Here is a 20512-nt window from a genome sequence, read left to right as displayed (position 1 = left end):
CACATGCATTCTTATTTTTCTCTCTTTATCTTACACTCACAAATAAATTTTATCTAGAAGTTCGTATACCCTTCAAAGTTGCAAAAAATGTGAAATACAAGCTACAACTTGTAACGTCTTCAAAAATTAGTATTTTTATTGGTTTGTTTGTCCCAATTACAAATTAAAAAAATATTAGCGTTCTAATCCTTTTACTAGAACCGTCCTAGTGCTTCAATCTCACTCTCAAATCTTTCTCATTCAATGGACAAATAATAAAAACTTAAAATAATCTCTTTCAAAAAAAAAAAAAAAAAAACCTATAATAATCCTAGTATAAAAATCAATCTTAAACTTTAATCATTAATTTAAACTTTTTATTCAGTTAGTCCTCCGACATAATATCAAAGTCAATGTGACAGGTTTATATCTCATATGTCTCTCCTTCATGTATGGACTTGTATTGTTTTTTCTTTAACACTCAATGCAAATTTTGGGAAAATATTTAGGCCATGTTTGGTAATTGGCTTTTTAATGGCTTTTTGGTTAGCTTTTGGCTTTTAGCTTTTTAAGGTGGTCAAACAGCCAAAAAATGTGTTTGGTAATTGGTTTTTTAGTCAGCGAAAAAGTTGGCTTTTAAGCCAAAATGAAAAAGCTGCTTTGAGTAGCTTTTTTGTTGGCTTTTGGCTTGTTGGCCCACAAATTATCTAATAAACAGCCAACAACCACCAATTAATTTACCAAACACTTTTGTAAACAGCCAATTTCAAAAGCCATTATAAACAGCCAAACATTCCAGCTGGTCAAACAAACCAAGTGAACCAGCTAACAGCCAACAGCCAACCGCCAACAGCCATTTGCCAAACAAGGCCTTAATATTTAAAAAAATTTGCATCCATTGCTGTAATTAAGCCACTATGAACTATTACCTTGAATTTAAGACCACTACAATCATACACAACTTTGACATTATGACGAGGAAATCCTACTAGAAGAAAGGGACCTCTTTAGATGAAGGGAATAAGGGATGATCTGGAAAATTTATTTGTGAAATGTAATGGTACCATGGTTCATCGACGTATATGATTCATTAAGAAACTAAATTATGGTAAGCGAATCAACCACACATTATGACATTAGCTTAATTGGATTAATTGCTATTTGTTAATCACTTAGTAGTCAAATCAACCACATATCCATGACATGATGACATGTTAGTTGGTCAAAAGCTAAACCAATAATAATTTGATTCCTTATCCCCAATAAAATCTAATCCTCTACCCTTAATTATTATTACCTCCATTTTAAATTATTTGCAACGATTAAATATTTTCTACTTACATTTTATATTAAATCGTTTCAAATAATTTAAAACTAAGGTAAAGCTGCATTTTTCTTGTACGTTATTTGATTGAATTATTTAGAATTATTTTTCTTAATACTCCATAGTATTTTATCTCTACTTTTTTTAGATTGAATGCAAATTCATCTGATTATTTCTTCGCTCTTTTTAGTAAAATTTATTCATACTTCCTCTATTTTGTAAGTACACATTGATTTTATTTCACTATTTACTTATTATTATTTTTGACATATTTTTTTACTTTTACATAGGGCCTGTTTTAATTTACTAAACTGAGATGAACTGAACTGAATATTTTATAAGAAAATAAAATTAAGAGTTGAACTGAACTAAACTAATTGAAACTAAACTGAACTGAACTTAAAATAAGCTGAAAAGAACAGACTCTTAATAATCTTATTGTATAATATATTGTTAAATTAGCCTTTTTTATTAACAGTGTTGGATTAGTCTTAACGTATAATACATAATGAAATAGAAGTATGTAAATGGTGTGTTTTTTTAATGAATAGTGATTAGTGATGAGATGCTAATTGAGGACACATCTTGTGGACAGGTAGGGTAGTTATTAAAGCTATAGCAATTAGCAACCTACAAAACATAGTCTTCCTCTTGGTTGCGGTTATGCACTTATGCTGTCAACGATTCCCACATCTTTAATTTTACCTTAGTTGTTAACTTTTTTTAAAAAAAAATGTTAACTTCATTTTATTAATCAATAAATTTACGTAGTAATTAACTAATTATTCTCACAAAAATAAATTATAAATTTTATAAAAAAAATAAGGGTAATGCTATATGTAGCCCTAAGGGCTATATATAAGCATTAAATTCACTCTTGAAAATTGTATAAAATTAGAAATTCATGACAAAAACACGCGTAAATCAGTGTAATTAGGTTTATATTTTTATGATTTCTGAACTTTTTACGATTTTCAATAGTAAATTTAATGATTATATGTAGCCCTAAGGGCTATGTATAGCATTTTCCAAAAAAGAATAAAAAAAAACACAAATTTAGAGCATTTATATAATTATATCCACCAAAATCCAACCTAACATAGACCTACAAAAACAACATGCTTTCCCTCAACCTATAAAACCCCAAACCCATTTTTCATGTTTAATGTTTATATTCTATGCTTTTTCGGCACAAAATTTTCATTAAACCCATACTTTATTTTCCCACCAATTGCAATTTGGCAATTAAACAAGAAAACAAAAACCCAATTTTTCAGGACTCTATTTATTTTTTGCAGGACTTTTTAAAGTTGTTAGCTTTTTGATCTTTTTTAATCTTTTTAAATCATTATAGAAATTGGGTATCAATCAAATTTCTTAATTGTGGGTATTTTTTTTTTTCAAGATCAGTGGGAAAAGAGGAAATCTTCATCTTTACTCTTTGATTTTATGCTGTTTGTGAAGAAAAAAAAGAGAATTTTGTGTATGTCCTGCCAAATTGGACAATTGAATTTCTAGAGTAAGAAATTAAGCAGAAAGAGATGGTGGTGAGAAAAGTAGGAAAGTATGAGATAGGAAGAACAATTGGAGAAGGAACTTTTGCTAAGGTGAAATTTGCTCAGAACACAGAAACTGGTGAAAGTGTTGCCATGAAAGTTCTTGATCGAAGTGCCATCCTTAAGCATAAGATGGTTGAGCAGGTGATTTCCTCTCTTATCGTTATTTGACTAAGTAAAAAAATTAGAATTGGGAGATCCACTATGATAATTTTGTGGGGGTTATAATTAAGTTGGGAATTGGTTGATTTTTGACTTGTTTTGTGTTTTTCTTGTGATTTTAGTTGAAAAAGGCTATAATCGAGCTTATAATATATATGTGTTGATGTTGCATAGTAGATGATTTGTGTATGTTGGATGGAGACTTGCATTGATATCTGATAGGCCGTCGCCGAGCCTAGTCAAAGATAAATTACCACCTGCTAACTAATGTTGTTGTAATTGGCTCTTGAAAGTACAATCAAATCCTAAGGGATAGTACAGTATAAAGGGTTGATTACTTGATTTTCTGGAGGAAATTGCATTTCAATTTTGTGAATATCATTGTGAATTCCTAAAATTTAAGAATTTTCCTACATTACCCTAATTACTTATTGTGTTGGTGGTGGTTGCTTCTCAAGTAGGTTAATAATGAGAAGCAATTTTGATTAGTTGATAAAATTTTGTAATCTGGCTAATCCAAGTCTCTACTCACCTGCCATTAGCAATGATCAAGGTGTAAGGATCCAGCCTTGAATATTAGTTGGCTTTGTGACTCTTGTAGTTCTGTAGTCTTTCTATGTTAGACCAATCTCAACATTGTTACTTTGTTTAGCTAGCCTCGCACCGTGATTTGAAGGGGCAAACCTAGTGAAAGTCTGTGCTTTATCAGGCTCATTCCTAGTAAAGCAGTACCACCTCACAGGCTCACGCCCATGATTTGCTGCTCTGTTAGGTGTAGTGCATACTTTGTGGATTTGAATTTCAGAAGTATCAACTGGATGATATTGAACACCTTTTAATTTTTCTTAAGAGTTCCACCACTCTGCATCTATGCCTAATTGTTACTTGTTCGCCATAGAAGATGAAGTTTTCTTATGCATTATTTTTCCTATTTATGTTCGAGCTTTGTGGCACTATTATACTGTAACATAATATGATTTATTGAGATGTGTAATTGAAGATTATATTTGCATAAATTGGCAACAATCAGACACTTAATTTCTATTGCAGATATGTGTCCGTTGCTGGTTCTTTGCTCAAATGTAATTGTATGGCTTGTTCCAGATTTGTTTGCTTAGGATTGTATGAAAATGAATTTGTTTGCGTCATAGTATATGCTTTTCTTTTTTTCTCATACCCCTCCTCATCCTGCTTCTATGCTCTCTAATCTTTTGGAAGTTACACCATATTGCTAATTGTACTTCCCTGCATCTCACCTCTCATTAGTTTTCGCTATACTTGTTTGTACCATTACACACTGAGCATATTTGCCTTTTTGCAGATAAAAAGGGAGATAACCATAATGAAACTTGTTAGGCATCCACATGTTGTTCGGTTACATGAGGTAAGGATGCTTTGGTCAGGGTATTTTTTCGTAAGTGAAGCAGAGTTTGTATTCTATGACCGGTGTGCTATAATTTATATAGGCTGTAAGTTGTGAATACAATTTGCCTTAATAATAGAGTAGAAGAATATATTACTAGTGTTAATGGAAGAATTTTGCCTACATAATTAGAAGAGTTTACCCTAAATAATAGGGGGCCATGAAAAAATTATTGTAGATAGATTATGCTTTGTGAGGGTGCAAAATATCCTTGAAATAAGCTGGTGTTGTCAACTGTGCAGGTACTGGCAAGTCGTACCAAGATCTATATCATATTAGAATACATTACAGGTGGTGAATTGTTTGATAAAATTGTAAGTATTTTGTGCTGAGTTTTTGTTTTGAGATATGACCTTGTTTTGTGCTGAGTTTTTGTTTTTGAGTTTTTGCTAATTGTACTTCCCTGCAGGCTCACCGTGGACGACTCAGCGAGGTGGAAGCGCGCACATATTTCCAGCAATTGATTGATGGTGTAGAGTTTTGCCATAGCAAAGGGGTTTACCATAGGGATTTGAAGGTGAATTTCTATTGTTATCAAAATGACCATTTTGCTGATATTGCCTTATGAGCATCCTAAAATCCGTTTCTTGTTTGTCCCAGCCTGAAAATCTTCTCCTAGATTCCCAGGGAAATTTAAAAATATCTGATTTTGGACTTAGTGCACAACCTCCGGAGGTATATGTATCATAATATTTTTGTCCAGTTTAAGAGATGTTATATGTTTAGATGATTAACACTAGGTTTTATTATATTTAGGGCGTTAGTCTCCTGAAGACTACTTGTGGGACTCCTAACTATGTGGCGCCAGAGGTAAAGGCACTTCAGCAAACGACTTTATATATGTTTTTTTTTTTTTTTTTTGACTCCTAAATCATAATTTATCTTCAAATCGTCTACTAGGTTCTCAATCACAAGGGCTATGATGGTGCTCTGGCAGATATATGGTCTTGTGGGATTATCCTTTATGTCTTGATGGCAGGTTATCTCCCATTTGACGAACTTGAACTCACGACACTATACAGTAAGGCATGAACATTTTGATTGGACTCATTGGAGTTAATATGACTTCCTTGTTAACATTGATCCTTTGTTAAAGCTATCAGACTTTTGGTAACATTGACCCTCCGTATACTTGATCTTTTTCTTCTTCTAATCCTGCTGGATATATTTGTTCCTTTAATAAGAATGTTTTTCACTGATGAATTCTCCCATGTAATACGAGCAAGTATTAAAGCATTAAAATTATTCTGGCATTGTTCCCTTAGTCTCAATTCATCTTCACACTTGACTTCTCATTTCTGATCTGCAGATTGCAAATGCCGAATTTTCATTTCCTTCTTGGTTCTCCATGGGAGCAAAATCTTTAATCAAGCGAATATTGGACCCAAATCCTCAAAGCGTAAGATTTGTCTGTCAAACTTAAGTTGTGCGTACTCAAGTTTATACAAGCATATGAAAACCTGATTACTTTGATGAAGCTTTTAGTAACTTTTCACAATTTGTTTTATGTTTTTACTTGTCAGACTATATCAGTGACTATGTATTTAAGTCTGAGTTGTATGTTCTTTTCTTCTTATTCTTCTCCGCAGCGCATTAGGATGGAAGATATTAAGGATGATGAATGGTTCAAAAAAGATTATACTCCTGTGAGTTATATTGAATATGAAGATGTCAACTTGGATGACATAAATGCTGTTTTCGATGAGACTGAGGTCAGTAAGAACTTGAAATTTGGTTCCCTAGTTTTAGTTCATCTGAGATAGGAGAGGCTAATTCACATCACATTCCCTGAATTCAAATTTTATTTTATCTTAGTTCATCTTTTCATACGGGGTATGATGTCACTTTTATTGCAGAATCAGCAAGAGTATCAGCAACATGGAGATGATGATGCTGGGCCATTGATTCTCAATGCATTTGACCTTATCATTCTATCACAGGGATTAAATCTTCAATCCTTGTTTGATAAAGGCAAGGTATGAAGCTGTATCTCCTGGCTCCTTTATACTTTTGCTATCTTGAACCTATCATGTCTCGTGTGTGGTATTTCACTAGATTTTCCTACTTTTGGTATCTTGAACCTATCATCTCTTTTTTATTGCTTAAATATAAATACCCTTTCACTCTTTGACAGGATTCAGTGAAACATCAAACACGCTTTGTTTCCCAAAAGCCAGAAAAAGTTGTCTTATCAAGTATGGAAGTAGTTGCCCAATCAATGGGTTTCAAGACGCATATACGGAACTATAAGGTAGGAAGTCCTAGGAGCTTTTAACAATCTTTCTCAACCTAATCTTAGATCTGTTATTTGGTGGTGACATTTTGTTTCTTTCTCTTTTTCTGCCAGATGAGGATTGAAGGTCTATCAGCTAATAAGACTGGAAACATCACTGTGATTTTAGAAGTAAGTCTTCCTCTTCATTGTGGTTGGTTACTCTGATGCTCTGAATTCTTTTGATTGTTGGGAAGTTGGAACTGATTTAGATTCATTTTTCCAGGTATTTGAAGTGGCGCCTACATTTTTGTTGGTAGATATTCAAAGAGTTGCCGGTGATCCTAATGAGTATCTCAATGTTAGTTTTTTTACTTGCTTTTCTTATGATTTAATTAGCAGTTAACTTGTCGAGTGATTGGACACCTAAGAGAGTATTTCATCTTTGGTTCCCCAATTATTATCAACAATTGCTCTACATTTTCTGGACTGCTGTTTATGCCATGTCATTTATAGCTCAGAGGAATACTATTAGCGCAGCAGTGCTACTTCTCAAAATCATGCAATTGACTGATACTTTTTCATGTCGTAGTTTTACAAAAACTTCTGCGAAAATCTGGATGATATCATTTGGAAGCCTCCTAATGATTCGGGGGTATCAAGAATTGGCAAGAACAAGATGGGTAGAAAGCGTCCATTGCCTTGATCTTACTTCAGAATAATTAGGAGGCTTTTGGATTGTGATGAGCTTACTTACATTCCCACATCTGTATCAGTTGGATCCACGAAAGAAAACTAAGAGACAGCAGTGTAGCTAACTCGGGATTGAAGAGCAGAACTCACTCCAAATGATGTTTATATATCTTTTCTTAGGGAGAAAAGGCTATAGCATTTTCTGTACCATATTACATAGTTTTGAGGAAATTAAGTATGACCTTAATTAATACGAAGTATGGTTTTTGTAAATCTCATGGGTTTTCTTTACTTTTTGAAAGGCAGACGAATTTTGCTTAATATGAAGACATGCTGAATTTTGATTTTGTTTGCTTCTTTGCTTGTTATACATATAATAGTGAGCTGATTGTCTTAGATAAGTTAATGTTACAGTGTGTCCTATTGAGTAATTATTAGTTTAATGTAGGGAAAGTCCCTGATGATTGAACGTATAGTGCAGTAATTTCAGCTTCCTCTATTAAGAAAAGTACTGATTCTTTGCTTATTTGTTTAATACCAAAAAAGAGTGATAAACTAATATGTAAAAAATAACTGCTAATATTGGCGATATTTAATTTGTCGCTGTCATGATACATGCCTGATGCAAATTCATACTGAATAATATCATACTGCCGTATACTTGGATCCTCTCCTTTCAAATAGTTGTTTTGCCGATACTTAACTATAGCCTGTTCAATTTTCCACCAGAGAGGCTGACCAATTATCTGAGCAGCAACCTCGAACTTTCGTTGACTGCAATGTCTATTCTTTGTATTTCATCGTCTCTTTCTCAAAACCAATTGTCGGAAATTGTTTAGCAAAATCCTCAACATCTTGACGCAGCTTCATGGTCTCAGACTGGAAGTTGTCATTTGATTGCATGGTAGCCACAAAATCCTTCAGCTTTGTCCCTTTCAAAAGTTGTTTCAGATGGACAGCATTAGATCGTCCATTATTCACTTACATTGTGGATGACAAAAGATGAGCATGGGGGTAATTAAAGCACAAATTGACATACGAACCTTTTGTATCAGCCTTTATCTTTAACGCCAATTTTACAGCAGCATCAAAGAAGTCAGCCACTTTGGCAAAATCCTCTTCTACAAATCCCCTGGACGTTAGCGCAGGGGTTCCTATGACAACAAAAGAGAACATTTATATGACAGTGGGGATGCAAAATTCACAGGAGTATGAAAGATTGATAGTTGATGATGGCCTACCCATACGAATGCCTCCAGGAATCATGGCTGACACATCACCAGGAACTGTATTTTTATTTGCAGCAATATGAACTGCTTCCATGACCTTTTCAACTCGAGATCCATCAATTCCCTTTTTATGGGAAAAAAGAAAAGAGAACAAAGGTTACATTATAATAATTTGAAGACAAGGTTCTGAAGATCAGCCATGTTAACCCACATAAATTAATAATTAGAAAATGCAAAACCATGAGCCATTATCCAGGACCAAATAACCTGCAGGCACAAACATTCATAAAAACACAAAAATATGATCCCTCACCTTGTCTCTCAGATTCACCAAGACTAGATGGTTATCGGTCCCACCAGAAACCAGGTGATACCCATTGTCAGCCAGCTTCTGCACAATCAATAGAGTTGGACCAAGCCTTGTCAGGGGATTTCCTACCACGACAGCAATGAATTGATATATGAAGAATTGCTCATGAATTTTGAACAATTTGTTTTGATTTGATGTACCTGGACAAATGCAGCACAGTTACTTAGCACCTGCTCTTGATAGGCTTTGTACTCTGGAGTCCTAGCCTACACATTACAAAGCATATATATGGAGAACAAAATACTAAGATTAACATACATTACAAGCTGGAATAAATACATTTGAAGATTCATATACGAAATTCAAGATAGACCTGTTTCAATGCAACAGCTAAGCCAGCAATAGTGTGATTGTGTGGTCCACCCTGAAGTCCTGGGAAGACAGCCTGATTGATTTTGTCTTCAAAATCATACATTACCTGCAACAAGAACTCAACTACTTAGAATTCAAATACTTGATGATTATGAACTATTTACCCATATTCTAATTACTGAACTGCTTAATAATTAGTCCCCACCCTGAAATAACAATTGGACTCTGAATGAGCAAAGTTTTACAAATAAGCCTCAATGGATGGATTATCTCAGCATTTAACCGTTACTGGGACAATGTTGCAGTAATTAGAGTTTAAAATATTTGTCCAGCCAATATAATTGGGACACAAATGAATGGATTGATGCAGATTATTCTTGTCAAAGAAACAAAAACTCACTTCCTGCCCTTTCTTGTTTATCTCTTTTAGACCCTTCCTAAAAAATATCATTGCTCCTCGTGGCCCTCGGAGGGATTTATGTGTTGTAGTTGTCACTATGTCGGCATACTCAAAAGGAGATGGAATGACACCTGCTGCAACCAACCCACTGATATGTGCCATATCTGCTAGCATGATAGCTTTTTGCTTGTCACAAACCTATTGGATCAATCAACAAAATACTATCATACCTTTCATTTCAAGACATAGAGATGAGGAAATAATGAGACTACAGAAACAAAAGTATAAGCTAAGGGAGTACACCTTTCTGATCCGTGCATAATCATATAGGCGTGCATAAGCACTTGCACCAGCAACTATTAATTTTGGCCTAAACAAAGTGGCACTCTTCTCCATCTGCAAAGAATTAATTGACAAGAATTAATTTACTCTTTAATGACCCAGAATATATTTTCCATAAAGGAGTTGGTCACAAACTTATCCGTACTAAACTTAAGAGCCATGAAGAGTATTAGATTATTAGATAACAACACTACTATACAGAGAATACAAAGTATAGTTTATTCATTCTTCAATAGAGACAAATGACATTATGTTATAAATTCACTTACAGATGAACTTTTATAAAACATCTAACAAGTACATGTACATTCATCTTTTCCTTGCTAACACGTAACATCTAACAAAACCAGAGGAATGCAGTCCATTTTTCATTAATCCGAAAGAAAGATGAGCATGGAACACCACAGCAAATTGGCCAAAATCTGAAAATTTTCCTTTTAACAACATGGAGCATACAAGTCTCAAAAAGAGAGTACCTGATCATAGTCTATGTAACCTGTGCTCTCATCCAATCTATATGGCATGGTCTCAAAGAATATGGACACAGCTGATATCTTCTTGGTGTCAGTCTGCAAGTAAAGAGAAAAGTGATTGAGCCTGCATTTCAACATGAGCATAAGAAAACTCGTAAGCCAGTACTACTACAACTCCTCATTTCAGATAGTAAAACCAAATTAATGAAGGATAACTTAAAATTCTCCATGGTAGATAGTTAGCAACTTAACTCAAAACCAATCAACTAAGTTTACAGCTGTTTTGGAAAGCTCAATCACCAATCGGGAGAGGGATGGAAGTAGTTTCAAATATATGAACATATATAGAGAAGGCCTATGCCATTTTTATTAAGGTAAATAGTCTCTAATGGGCAATTTTATTAACGTGTGATCTAAAAACTTATACTTCCCTTACTAAGGAAGCTGGGAAAAGTGGAGGAATATAACTTAGTTTAAGTAATACAAGTAATGAGTTCTTCCAGCAAACTGGAGGCCACAACATATAAAATGAAAGCAATGCCTAGGTCTTCTTTGAGTTGAGAGTAATTTCTCTATTATAAATAAAATGCATATAAACCAGCATGAATGAAAGTTGATGATTGTTTAATTGGTAAATCTTAACAAAACCCCAAAATATTGCACACATGCACACACACACCCAAAATCTAAACAAATGTTTCATTGAACAAAGTTAGAGTACCTGATAACCGTGCGAAAGATGTCCACCATGAGGTAGATCGAGTGCCATGATTCTTTCATGGGGTTTCAGAAGTGCAGTATAAGCTTGGAAGTTGGCTGGCGATCCAGATAGAGACTGCACATTGACTGCAATAACAATGAGAAAAAATAGATTGTTCTTCATGATGCTAGATGCAAGAACTAAGGAGTAATATTAATCGTAAATTATGAAAGCCCTCATAATATGGAATACAAAAAAGAGACTGTTTTAATGAATCCTTTCCATGACTTTTATCAGAAATACAATCCATAATATTGGAAGTACACTGTTCAATTAAAAATCCTAATTGTTCAGACACATTTTTCATGCAAAAATGTTGTGATTGTGGAAGGTATAGCTTGCGTCTATGATACAACTTATGGACATGTACTCGCAATTATGTGCTCACCTCCCCATTTTGCAGGATCCAGTTGAAAAGCTTCCAATGCCCTCTTCTGACACAATGACTCAGCCATATCAATGTACCTGATATCCATTTTACTTAAGATGAGACAAGGAACTATAATCTATCGTAACTAAATTGAAAAAGAAAAGGATGGAACTTTATCATACTCATTTCCTCCATAGTATCTAGCCCCTGGATATCCTTCACTGTATTTGTTAGTCATGACAGAACCAACAGCTTGCATTACAGAAACAGAGGTGAAATTCTCTGACGGTATAAGCTCAAGCCCCTGTAGGCACCCATAAATTTTCAATGTAAGACCAGAAACAAACAATAATTCCACAGGTCAACCTGATTAATAGGTAACACGAATGAATGAATGAATGAATGAATGAATAGTGATACTGAGTTGGTGTGATTTTGAAAAGAAATCAAAGTCCATGGTTAAACAAACCGTCTCACAAAGTCCCAAGTATGTATATTTCTATGTACTCCGTGCAAAGGAAACTAATTGAGAGTGCAGTTGCATTAACAATTAACATTAACAATACCAAACAGGCCGTAAATGTACAAGTATATGGCATATTCAAACTACATCACATGAAGTTTCAACTTCCATTTATTAAATTAAGGTGGCTTACAAGTTGCATCTTCCATGGTGATACATAAACACGAATTTACGCCAAGACACCAACTATGGTGTTAACATTGAAATGAAATTGCAACAATTTTTGCATTTATGCATTTATTTAAATCAGATAACTCCAAACATCATTAACAAAACAGAACTTAGCAAAATCATCATGGACAAATTTTCAATATATGAACTCAATCAAAATTCAAAACAAAACGCAGAAAATCTTCTTTACAAACACAACACGGAGTACCATTAAGTACCATATATTAAATTAAACTATTATTCAGTTTTAAATTTACCTTCCATTGCCGAGCTTTCTCCAGCTCAATAATGTCTGCAATCTCAGGATCAATAACCTCAAGCGGTTCATTCAGCTGCTTTATCCACTAAATTCAAATTTTGAAAAATTAATAAATAAAAAATCAATTAAATACATACGATCACCATTGATACAAATCACCAAACCCTAAATCACTAGATTGCAATGAAACGTCATATAATAAAAATATCTGATTCCAACAAATAAATTAAATAACTTACATTAACACGAGATCGATTGCTATCTAGAGAAGCTTGATTTGACAAAGAAGACTGCCAAACAAAATGCAGAAAATATGAAAATGTACATACATTCAAATAAAATGATAATGCGTAAGTTTATAATATGAAATAAAAGAATATTAACCATGTAGAAATAAGAACCGCCATTGAAGATAGGACGAAAGGAAGATGAAGAAGAAGAAGAAGAAGAAGAGGAGAGTCTGCGAAGCGCCATTGACATCGCCATTGCCGCGCTTTCTTTCTCTAAAAGTGGCTGATATTCTCTCTCCTCTGAGTTTTTTGTGGCGGTTGATTGGGAAGGGAGTGGAGATGCAGTGGCTGTTGATGTCAGCAATCAGGCACTTTGCTACTTTCAGACTTCAGTGGGTTGGTGGATTGGTGCGGTTGTTATTGGTGGGACCTCCACCTACTATGTTGGATTTGATATTTTGATTACTTGATTGAGCTAGGTCTTTTCATTTTCCATTTTTGGAGGGTCGTATACTCGTATACATATTTCAATACTTCACTTAATCTTTACTCATCAGAGTGTCCATTCGGTTTTAAGTTTGAATTTGGGCCAAATTCAATCCGATCCGAAATATTATTCGATTTTCAATTTTTAAACCAATCCAATTCGAGTTACTTTCCTAACCTAATCCGATCCAATTCAAATTGAAATTCGATTATTTGGATTTGATCCGAAAATCCGAATTAATATATGTAAATGTGTAGCCTCTAATAGATTAGTACAATAATATAAAAATAAGAATGCAATTATAAAATTAACATTTTGTCCAATCCTTAAGATTAATACAATTCTTTTATTCAAAAAAAAAAAAAGATTAATACAATTCTTGAAAATAGTCATAATTAACATAAATTATTTAACATCAAGTCAAAATACTACAAGCAACACCATTAGATTACAACAATTACTCCATGCGCTAAATACTACAAGCAACTGATCCCCGAATCCGGATTAGCCCAAAGGGTGAACCAAGTAGAACACCAAAAAAAAAGAACTTTGAGCAGGTTAAGACAACAACTTTTAACGGCACACAGGTGACTGCAAATACATGCTTGATTATAATTCGGTTTTCTATTTAGTTCGGATCCAACTAAAGTCAATTTGACCATTCCGAAAATCCGAATTTTTAAAAAAATATGTTTTTTTTTGGTGTTTAGAGAGCCGTAAGGGCGGGGGTGAGAATCGATCCCGGAACCTCCTAGGATCGGGAGGGAGGCTCTAACCACTTGAGCTATCCCTCCCGATCGTAAGAGCTCTAAAAAAGTATGTCTTAATACGGTAAAGGCATACAATAGGATTATTGGTGTTAGAATAGAACATGAAGACTAACTCCAATGAACATAAGAGCTACTTCATCCGTTCTTTTTTACTTGGTCCGCTTTGACTTTTACAGTATTGACTATCTCTCTTTTGACTGTCTTTTTTGCATAATGTGTGAGGGAAAACATATTCATGTTGGATTTTTTTGAATATGTCTCAATAAGAACTATCATATATAACTTTTAGTTTATAATTTTTACTTATGGAGAATTAAAGTTATTGATAGCTAAAGTTTGCATTGGCAAGCATGATAAAAGAAACAGGTCAAATGAAAAATAAAAAAGAAAGTATATAACAATAAGATGATGTTATATATGTTTGTTGGTGTTTATATTCTTAAGTGTATACGTTCATAAGAGTTAATCTTCATGTTTTTTTAATTTACTTTCATTTCATTTCATGACTTCAAGTTCATCGTATGCACAATGAGCACCTTGTGTACGCTTCCACCATGCAATTATTCACAACCATTTAACATTGAATTCAATATTAAAATATTATGCTTTAATTTTTTTTTATTTTTGACTTGACCTTAATTTAAACACTATCTAAGATACATGTATTAATAAAATTAATTTATTGGTTCCAAAATCTTGGTAACAAAGTTGTTGAGTAATTTTTTTTTTTTTTTTTGGGACACAATCAATTTAAACATTCACCAAAACTTTACAAATGAAACTATGAACACAAACACAATGTATGTGACAATGGTTTTGGCCTGCATCCGCAATTAAGTTACTTTTCAGTTTTTCACCATATTTTCTTATGCTCAAAATAAAAATTCACCTTGGTTAATAATAAGAATGTACATCCTCACCAATATGGAATATGATCAGTTTTTGCAATTTTCACCATATTTTCTTACAGCCAATTAATAGCTAGGTTTATTGTTGTCATTCTGTCAAAACATAATAACGCAATACCTATGCTTAGGTTTATTGAAACCGCTTAGGTTAAAATTATACTCCTATAGTCCAAATGTTAAGTTCCAATTCAAGCATTATAATGTAGATGAATTCTTTTTAATTTAGTATTTGTTGTAAAAACAAAAGACATGATTTCATATTGATATGGTTAATTTGTACAAATTTTTGCTACTACATATCATAATACAAAATATTCTCAGTGTGCAATTACTTTTAACCATATTTTCATATATTTAAAATAAAAATCACAAAAAAAAAAAAAAAAAAACTACAATCGTATAACTATAACTAATATATAAAGCTAAACTTTTAGCCAGACGACGGGTAGTGACACTTGGCGTTCCAACTTTTCGCCAAGTGTCGTGCTAGGATAGAGTTATATAGAATTCAATTTGTAGGATAAAAAAGTTAGTTTAGAATTTTATTTCAATCAAATTTGGATAGAATTTTAGGATAAAATTGTTAATTTAGAGTTTTATTTTTGATAAAGTACCAATATTTTTATCATAGAATTTTATTTTTTTTAGTAAAGTACAAATTGAATTATAATTTTATTGAAAAAATAATTTGATTATAACTCTCATAAATTATCATATAAATTTATTTTTTGTATCATAATATTTTTCTGGAGCGAAGGAATTAGTTCAAAATATACTAAATCCAATGTTTATAATATATTCTAATCAATTAAAATCATATACTTCATAATCTAATATAATTTTATTACTGTGTGTAGACCTGTAAATCGGGTTGGGTTACCTGTCATTTTAGGCAGGATCATTATTTCAAGTTACAGGTCAAGAAATATTTTTCACCAATATTATTATTATTAGCCATTACATGTCTACAAGTTTAAATCGTCACAAAAACACATCAATTCCTAACTAATTTTGTATCAATAATATGTTTTAAAATTTGACATATAGATTAAAATATATCTTAAAATTTAATAAAAAATCCGGGCATCGCACGGGCACAAAACTAGTAAGTATATAATAGGAATATTTGTGTCAAAAAAAAAAAAGTATATATATAATAGGAATATAACAGTAAATACTAAATATCATCAATGTGGAATATGGATATGTGATCAATTTTAGCTGTTTCTTATTAAAAAGTCAAATCCCAAGTTGTTTTTGGCTAAAAGCCTAAAAACAATAGATAAAATCTTCTTAAAAAAAAAAGATTCTGTATGATTCTCTATCTTCAACCAAAAAAAGGACTAGATCCAATTTTAGTACATTGTAACTACATGATCCTCCTTATGAATATTATCATACAACAAATCCCTATTTTTCCTTAAAAAGAATAAAACGAAATTAAAAAAAAAAAAAAAAAAAAATCCTCCTACTCTCAAAACTACGGTGTATATAATTCACCCAAAACAAAAGTTCTGAAACCCTAGCACAAATACACATTACTAGTGGCAAACCAAAAAAAGTTCAAACCAACGTTTAAAAAAAAAAAAAAAAAAAAAAAAAAAAAAGAAAAAAGAAAAACTGTGCAACAATGGTGGAAACCGAAAACATAGAAGAAAATTCACCAATAGAAGAAGTTAGATTAACAGTATCAAACACAGACGATCCCACATTACCAGTATGGACCTTCAGAATGTGGTTTCTAGGAATAATTTCATGTGTATTGCTTTCATTCTTGAATACATATTTCAGTTATCAAGACCAACCATTGGTGATCACTATGATAACCATTCAGGTTGCGACGCTGCCTATAGGAAGGTTAATGGAGCGTACGATTACGACACGAAAGTTTAAGTTGGGAGGATGGGAGTTTTCGTTTAACCCTGGACCGTTTAATATGAAGGAACATGTTTTGATTTCTATGTTTGCTAATGCTGGTTCTGCTTTTGGGAGTGGTACTGCTTATGCTGTTGGTATTGTTGATATTATTAAGGTGTTTTATATGAGGAAGATTACTTTTTTGGCTAGTTGGATCCTTATTATCACTACTCAGGTTAGTTTTTACTCTTTATTTTTTATTTAATAATTACCAGAATATGATCTTGTTTTCTTTTTTTTCTTGCTAATGATAGGTTTAAATAATTTTTTGTTTTGATTATTAATAAATTGTTGAAATTTTAAAGAATTAATTTACAATTCTAAATTGATTGTGTTTGTTCATGATTTTACAGATTAAAACCTAATTCCTTGTCAAAATCGATTTTCTTTACTAGAGGAGACTTATGTTAGTCAATTACAACTGTTTTTTTAAGTTAATGTTACATTCGAGTATCTAAATTTTAATGGCATTGTGAATAGGGCATATCAGTAAGATTTATATATTTAGGTGTATAAAATATCTTTTGAGGACAAATAAACAACATTATTGATGTTTTTTTTTTACAATGGAGTAATTTCGATTCATGAATTATTAACTATGATATTATATAATGAAGTCCCACACACCATGTATCTCTAGTCCCTTTTCAATTTCTCTTTAAAGGACATATCTATTGGAATTTTTTAGGTCTTAATTGTTGCAATATACTCCTTTGTATTTATCTTCGAAAAAAATGTAACTAGATAAACTTTACCTTAAAGTTTCATAGAGGATTTACAGTTAATCATATGGTGAAAAGCATAAAATGATAATTCTTAACAAAAACTTTGATATATACCATGCATTATATCTAAGTAATTAGTAATTTCATTTAGCTTAGTTAAAGAACCAAATAAAAGATCTTTGTACATACAGGTAATTATGTATGTAGTGATCATATGTGATATGTCTGAAAAAATAATAATGTTTGTTTTATGTATCAATGCAGGTACTTGGTTATGGTTGGGCTGGAATACTAAGAAAGTATGTGGTTGATCCTGCTGAAATGTGGTGGCCTGGTAGTCTTGTTCAAGTTTCACTTTTCCGGTAAGCATTATTTAGGTCTCCTAAGCTAGTACTCCGTGTTGAATCCTCGACACTTCGATTATTCATTTTGGAGTGAACTCACATATGATATGGTATTTTGCAGGGCACTACACGATAAGCAAGACAGTAAATCAGATAAAAGCCTAACAAGAAGCCAATTCTTTGCAATAGCACTAATATGCGCCTTTAGCTGGCAATTAGTCCCTGGTTACCTCTTCCCAACAATATCAAATCTTGCAATTATATGCTTGGCCTTCCCAAAATCTGTCGTAGCTCACCAGATTGGTTCAGGAAATAAAGGACTTGGAATTGGAGCGTTTGCTTTTGACTGGAACGTCGTAGCTGCTTTCAATGGCAGCCCTCTAGTCACTCCATTTTTCGCTATAGTTAACATAGCTGCAGGCTATGCTTTGATCATGTACTTTATTATACCAATTGCATACTGGGGGTTTAATCTGTATAATGCGAAGACTTTTCCCTTCTTTTCTTCACATTTGTTTACTGCTGCTGGGACGAGGTATGATGTTAGAGCCATTGTGAATAACAAGTTTGAACTTGATTTGGGTGCGTACGCTAAGTATGGACGAGTAAACTTGAGTATGTTCTTCGCGCTTACTTATGGCCTTGGGTTTGCTGCTGTTGTGGCTACTCTTACTCATGTTGCCCTGTTCAATGACAAGTAAGTATTCTTTACAAGTCTACCTTAGTTTTTGGAAATTAACCTCAAATGAGTGTAAAGTGTATTATGCTTTGGTGCACTTTGCATGACAAACTGATTTTTGCTGATTAAAAGTTCGACTCAAAGTAGTTATGATTATTTTATGCAGGGACATATATAAGCAATTCAGAGCATCATCAAGCCGTAAGGAAGATATACACACCAAGTTGATGAAGAGATACAAGGACATTCCTAATTGGTGGTTTTACATTCTGCTAGTAGCATCATTTGCTCTTTCTTTGGTGCTTTGCATTTTCATGAAAGATCAAATCCAAATGCCATGGTGGGCACTCATTTTTGCTTCAGGCCTTGCCTTTTTGTTCACCCTTCCTGTCAGTGTTATTACCGCGACTACTAATCAGGTGAGCACTTCCTTCTAAACCTTTATACTGATTGCACCCCTCCTTATCTTTCAATGTGACCATCTGGTATTGAGGTGACTAGTTATACTATTGAAGGGCGGGCAATTGGTATTTGGTGGCGCATGTCTCAACCATAAGAACGACGAGATTCTAATAACAACTAGTACTGATAGGAATTTTTTGTTGTTCCCACATGCAGACACCAGGGCTTAACATCATCACAGAGTATCTAATGGGTTTGATTCTACCAGGAAGACCTATAGCTAATGTCTGCTTCAAAACATATGGTTATATGAGTATGGCACAAGCTGTATCCTTCCTTAATGATTTCAAGCTCGGCCATTACATGAAAGTCCCTCCGCGATCAATGTTCTTGGTTCAGGTACGTATTGATTACTATACTATTATATGTCCTATATAATTTTTTTTTATCTGGCTTAAGCACAATATCTGATCAAAAATCTTAGCTTTACTTTATACTATTTCACTTTTAATCTCCTCTGAAACATGCTTCTTTTACCCTATGACTAATCTAATAGGTCTATTTTGTACACCATAGTTCATTGGAACTATTATTGCAGGAACAGTCAATTTATTAGCAGCATGGTATTTCTTAAACACAGTCCCCCACATATGCCAAGACCAGCTCCTACCTCCAGGTAGCACTTGGACATGTCCAAACGACAATGTATTCTTCGATGCATCAGTCATTTGGGGCTTACTCGGACCAAGAAGGATGTTTGGATCCTTGGGGACTTACTCGTCCATAAATTGGTTCTTCTTAGTGGGAATTGTAGGTCCTCTTCTTATATGGTTGTTACACAAAGCATTCCCTCAACATAAGTGGATCCCGCTCATCAACTTGCCTGTGCTCCTTGGTTCAACAGGCAACATGCCCCCCGCCTCAGCCATCAACTTCACCACTTGGATATTTATCGGGTTCATCTTCAACTACGTTGTGTTGCGTTACAGGAAGAAGTGGTGGCAGAAGTACAACTATATTCTCTCCGCGGCCTTGGATGCAGGGGTGGCCTTCATGACTGTTCTCCTTTACTTTGCCCTTGGAAAGGTTGGAGGCATTTCTTGGTGGGGTTCTGGGTCTGAATATTGTGACCTTGCTAGTTGCCCTACTGCTAAAGGGGTAGTTTCTGATGGTTGCCCTGTATTTTGATGTGTAAGTTTGGAGAATTCATATTAGGACTGTTACTTGCCCCACATTGTTATCTTGTGTAGGTACTTATAAATTAACAAAGATTATTTTTATATGAAGATTTCTTTATGATTCTTCCATCTATCATTCATCACTTTAGTTGTATAAATAATCACTTATAGTCTGACATTAATATTGTGTTATAGGAAGTTCTGCTATAAATCTATAATTCTGTTATGCTTGCAGATAACCCAAAAAACTTGTGCACCCGCTGCAAATTTTTTGCAGTATAATCAGTTCACACTAAACCTGTCAAAAACTTAAA

The 20512-nt window shown here is 33.4% G+C and overlaps 3 protein-coding genes across 4 annotated transcripts; 2 read left to right on the top strand and 1 right to left on the bottom strand.

Annotated features, from left to right (window-relative positions):
• Nucleotides 1-2323: 2323 nt before the first annotated feature.
• Nucleotides 2324-7706, top strand: LOC110724683 (CBL-interacting serine/threonine-protein kinase 8-like). Of its 2 annotated transcripts, XM_021904124.1 has the most exons (14): nucleotides 2325-3003; nucleotides 4343-4405; nucleotides 4687-4758; nucleotides 4854-4961; nucleotides 5045-5119; nucleotides 5201-5254; nucleotides 5345-5470; nucleotides 5754-5843; nucleotides 6034-6156; nucleotides 6301-6420; nucleotides 6579-6695; nucleotides 6792-6848; nucleotides 6943-7017; nucleotides 7249-7706. In XM_021904124.1, exons 1-14 carry the CDS (start codon nucleotides 2845-2847, stop codon nucleotides 7360-7362), a joined length of 1353 nt encoding a protein of 450 aa, XP_021759816.1. In that variant the 5' UTR covers nucleotides 2325-2844; the 3' UTR covers nucleotides 7363-7706. The 2 variants fall into 2 exon arrangements, with proteins under 2 accessions (XP_021759817.1, XP_021759816.1); XM_021904125.1 differs by lacking the exon at nucleotides 6034-6156 and having other exon boundaries at nucleotides 2324-3003.
• Nucleotides 7707-7848: 142 nt separating this feature from the next.
• LOC110724681 (serine hydroxymethyltransferase 2, mitochondrial-like) lies at nucleotides 7849-13255 on the bottom strand. Its single transcript, XM_021904123.1, has 15 exons — nucleotides 12943-13255; nucleotides 12798-12848; nucleotides 12557-12643; nucleotides 11788-11909; nucleotides 11624-11700; nucleotides 11197-11321; nucleotides 10479-10571; nucleotides 9964-10056; nucleotides 9661-9858; nucleotides 9262-9366; nucleotides 9089-9154; nucleotides 8892-8969; nucleotides 8591-8702; nucleotides 8393-8503; nucleotides 7849-8281 (listed from the first exon to the last, which is right to left on the bottom strand). The coding sequence occupies exons 1-15, from the start codon at nucleotides 13042-13044 to the stop codon at nucleotides 8133-8135; spliced, it is 1569 nt and encodes a 522-aa protein (XP_021759815.1). The 5' UTR covers nucleotides 13045-13255; the 3' UTR covers nucleotides 7849-8132.
• A 3161-nt stretch (nucleotides 13256-16416) lies between these two features.
• On the top strand, nucleotides 16417-20367 carry LOC110724680 (oligopeptide transporter 4-like). Its single transcript, XM_021904122.1, has 6 exons — nucleotides 16417-17045; nucleotides 17860-17957; nucleotides 18061-18636; nucleotides 18785-19037; nucleotides 19237-19419; nucleotides 19597-20367. The coding sequence occupies exons 1-6, from the start codon at nucleotides 16584-16586 to the stop codon at nucleotides 20206-20208; spliced, it is 2184 nt and encodes a 727-aa protein (XP_021759814.1). The 5' UTR covers nucleotides 16417-16583; the 3' UTR covers nucleotides 20209-20367.
• Nucleotides 20368-20512: the final 145 nt, after the last annotated feature.

This window comes from Chenopodium quinoa, unplaced genomic scaffold, assembly GCF_001683475.1.
Source record: "Chenopodium quinoa cultivar QQ74 unplaced genomic scaffold, ASM168347v1, whole genome shotgun sequence".
In the NCBI taxonomy this organism is placed as follows: domain Eukaryota; kingdom Viridiplantae; phylum Streptophyta; class Magnoliopsida; order Caryophyllales; family Amaranthaceae; genus Chenopodium; species Chenopodium quinoa.
Note: the sequence above shows the minus strand (reverse complement) of the source record. Positions and strands in the feature narration are given on the sequence as shown.

Bases quoted from the DNA above. Each gene is read 5' to 3' on its own strand.
- LOC110724683 (XM_021904124.1), top strand. From the start codon at position 2,845: ATGGTGGTGAGAAAAGTAGGAAAGTATGAGATAGGAAGAACAATTGGA. The intron at 6,157-6,300 runs GTCAGTAAGAAC...CTTTTATTGCAG, and splicing joins CTGTTTTCGATGAGACTGAG to AATCAGCAAGAGTATCAGCA. The intron at 6,849-6,942 runs GTAAGTCTTCCT...TCATTTTTCCAG, and splicing joins ACATCACTGTGATTTTAGAA to GTATTTGAAGTGGCGCCTAC.
- LOC110724680 (XM_021904122.1), top strand. From the start codon at position 16,584: ATGGTGGAAACCGAAAACATAGAAGAAAATTCACCAATAGAAGAAGTT. The intron at 18,637-18,784 runs GTAAGTATTCTT...TATTTTATGCAG, and splicing joins GTTGCCCTGTTCAATGACAA to GGACATATATAAGCAATTCA. The intron at 19,038-19,236 runs GTGAGCACTTCC...TCCCACATGCAG, and splicing joins TTACCGCGACTACTAATCAG to ACACCAGGGCTTAACATCAT.
- LOC110724681 (XM_021904123.1), bottom strand. From the start codon at position 13,044: ATGGCGATGTCAATGGCGCTTCGCAGACTCTCCTCTTCTTCTTCTTCT. The intron at 11,701-11,787 runs GTATGATAAAGT...AATGGATATCAG, and splicing joins AGATACTATGGAGGAAATGA to GTACATTGATATGGCTGAGT. The intron at 9,859-9,963 runs GTGTACTCCCTT...TTGATCCAATAG, and splicing joins ATTATGCACGGATCAGAAAG to GTTTGTGACAAGCAAAAAGC.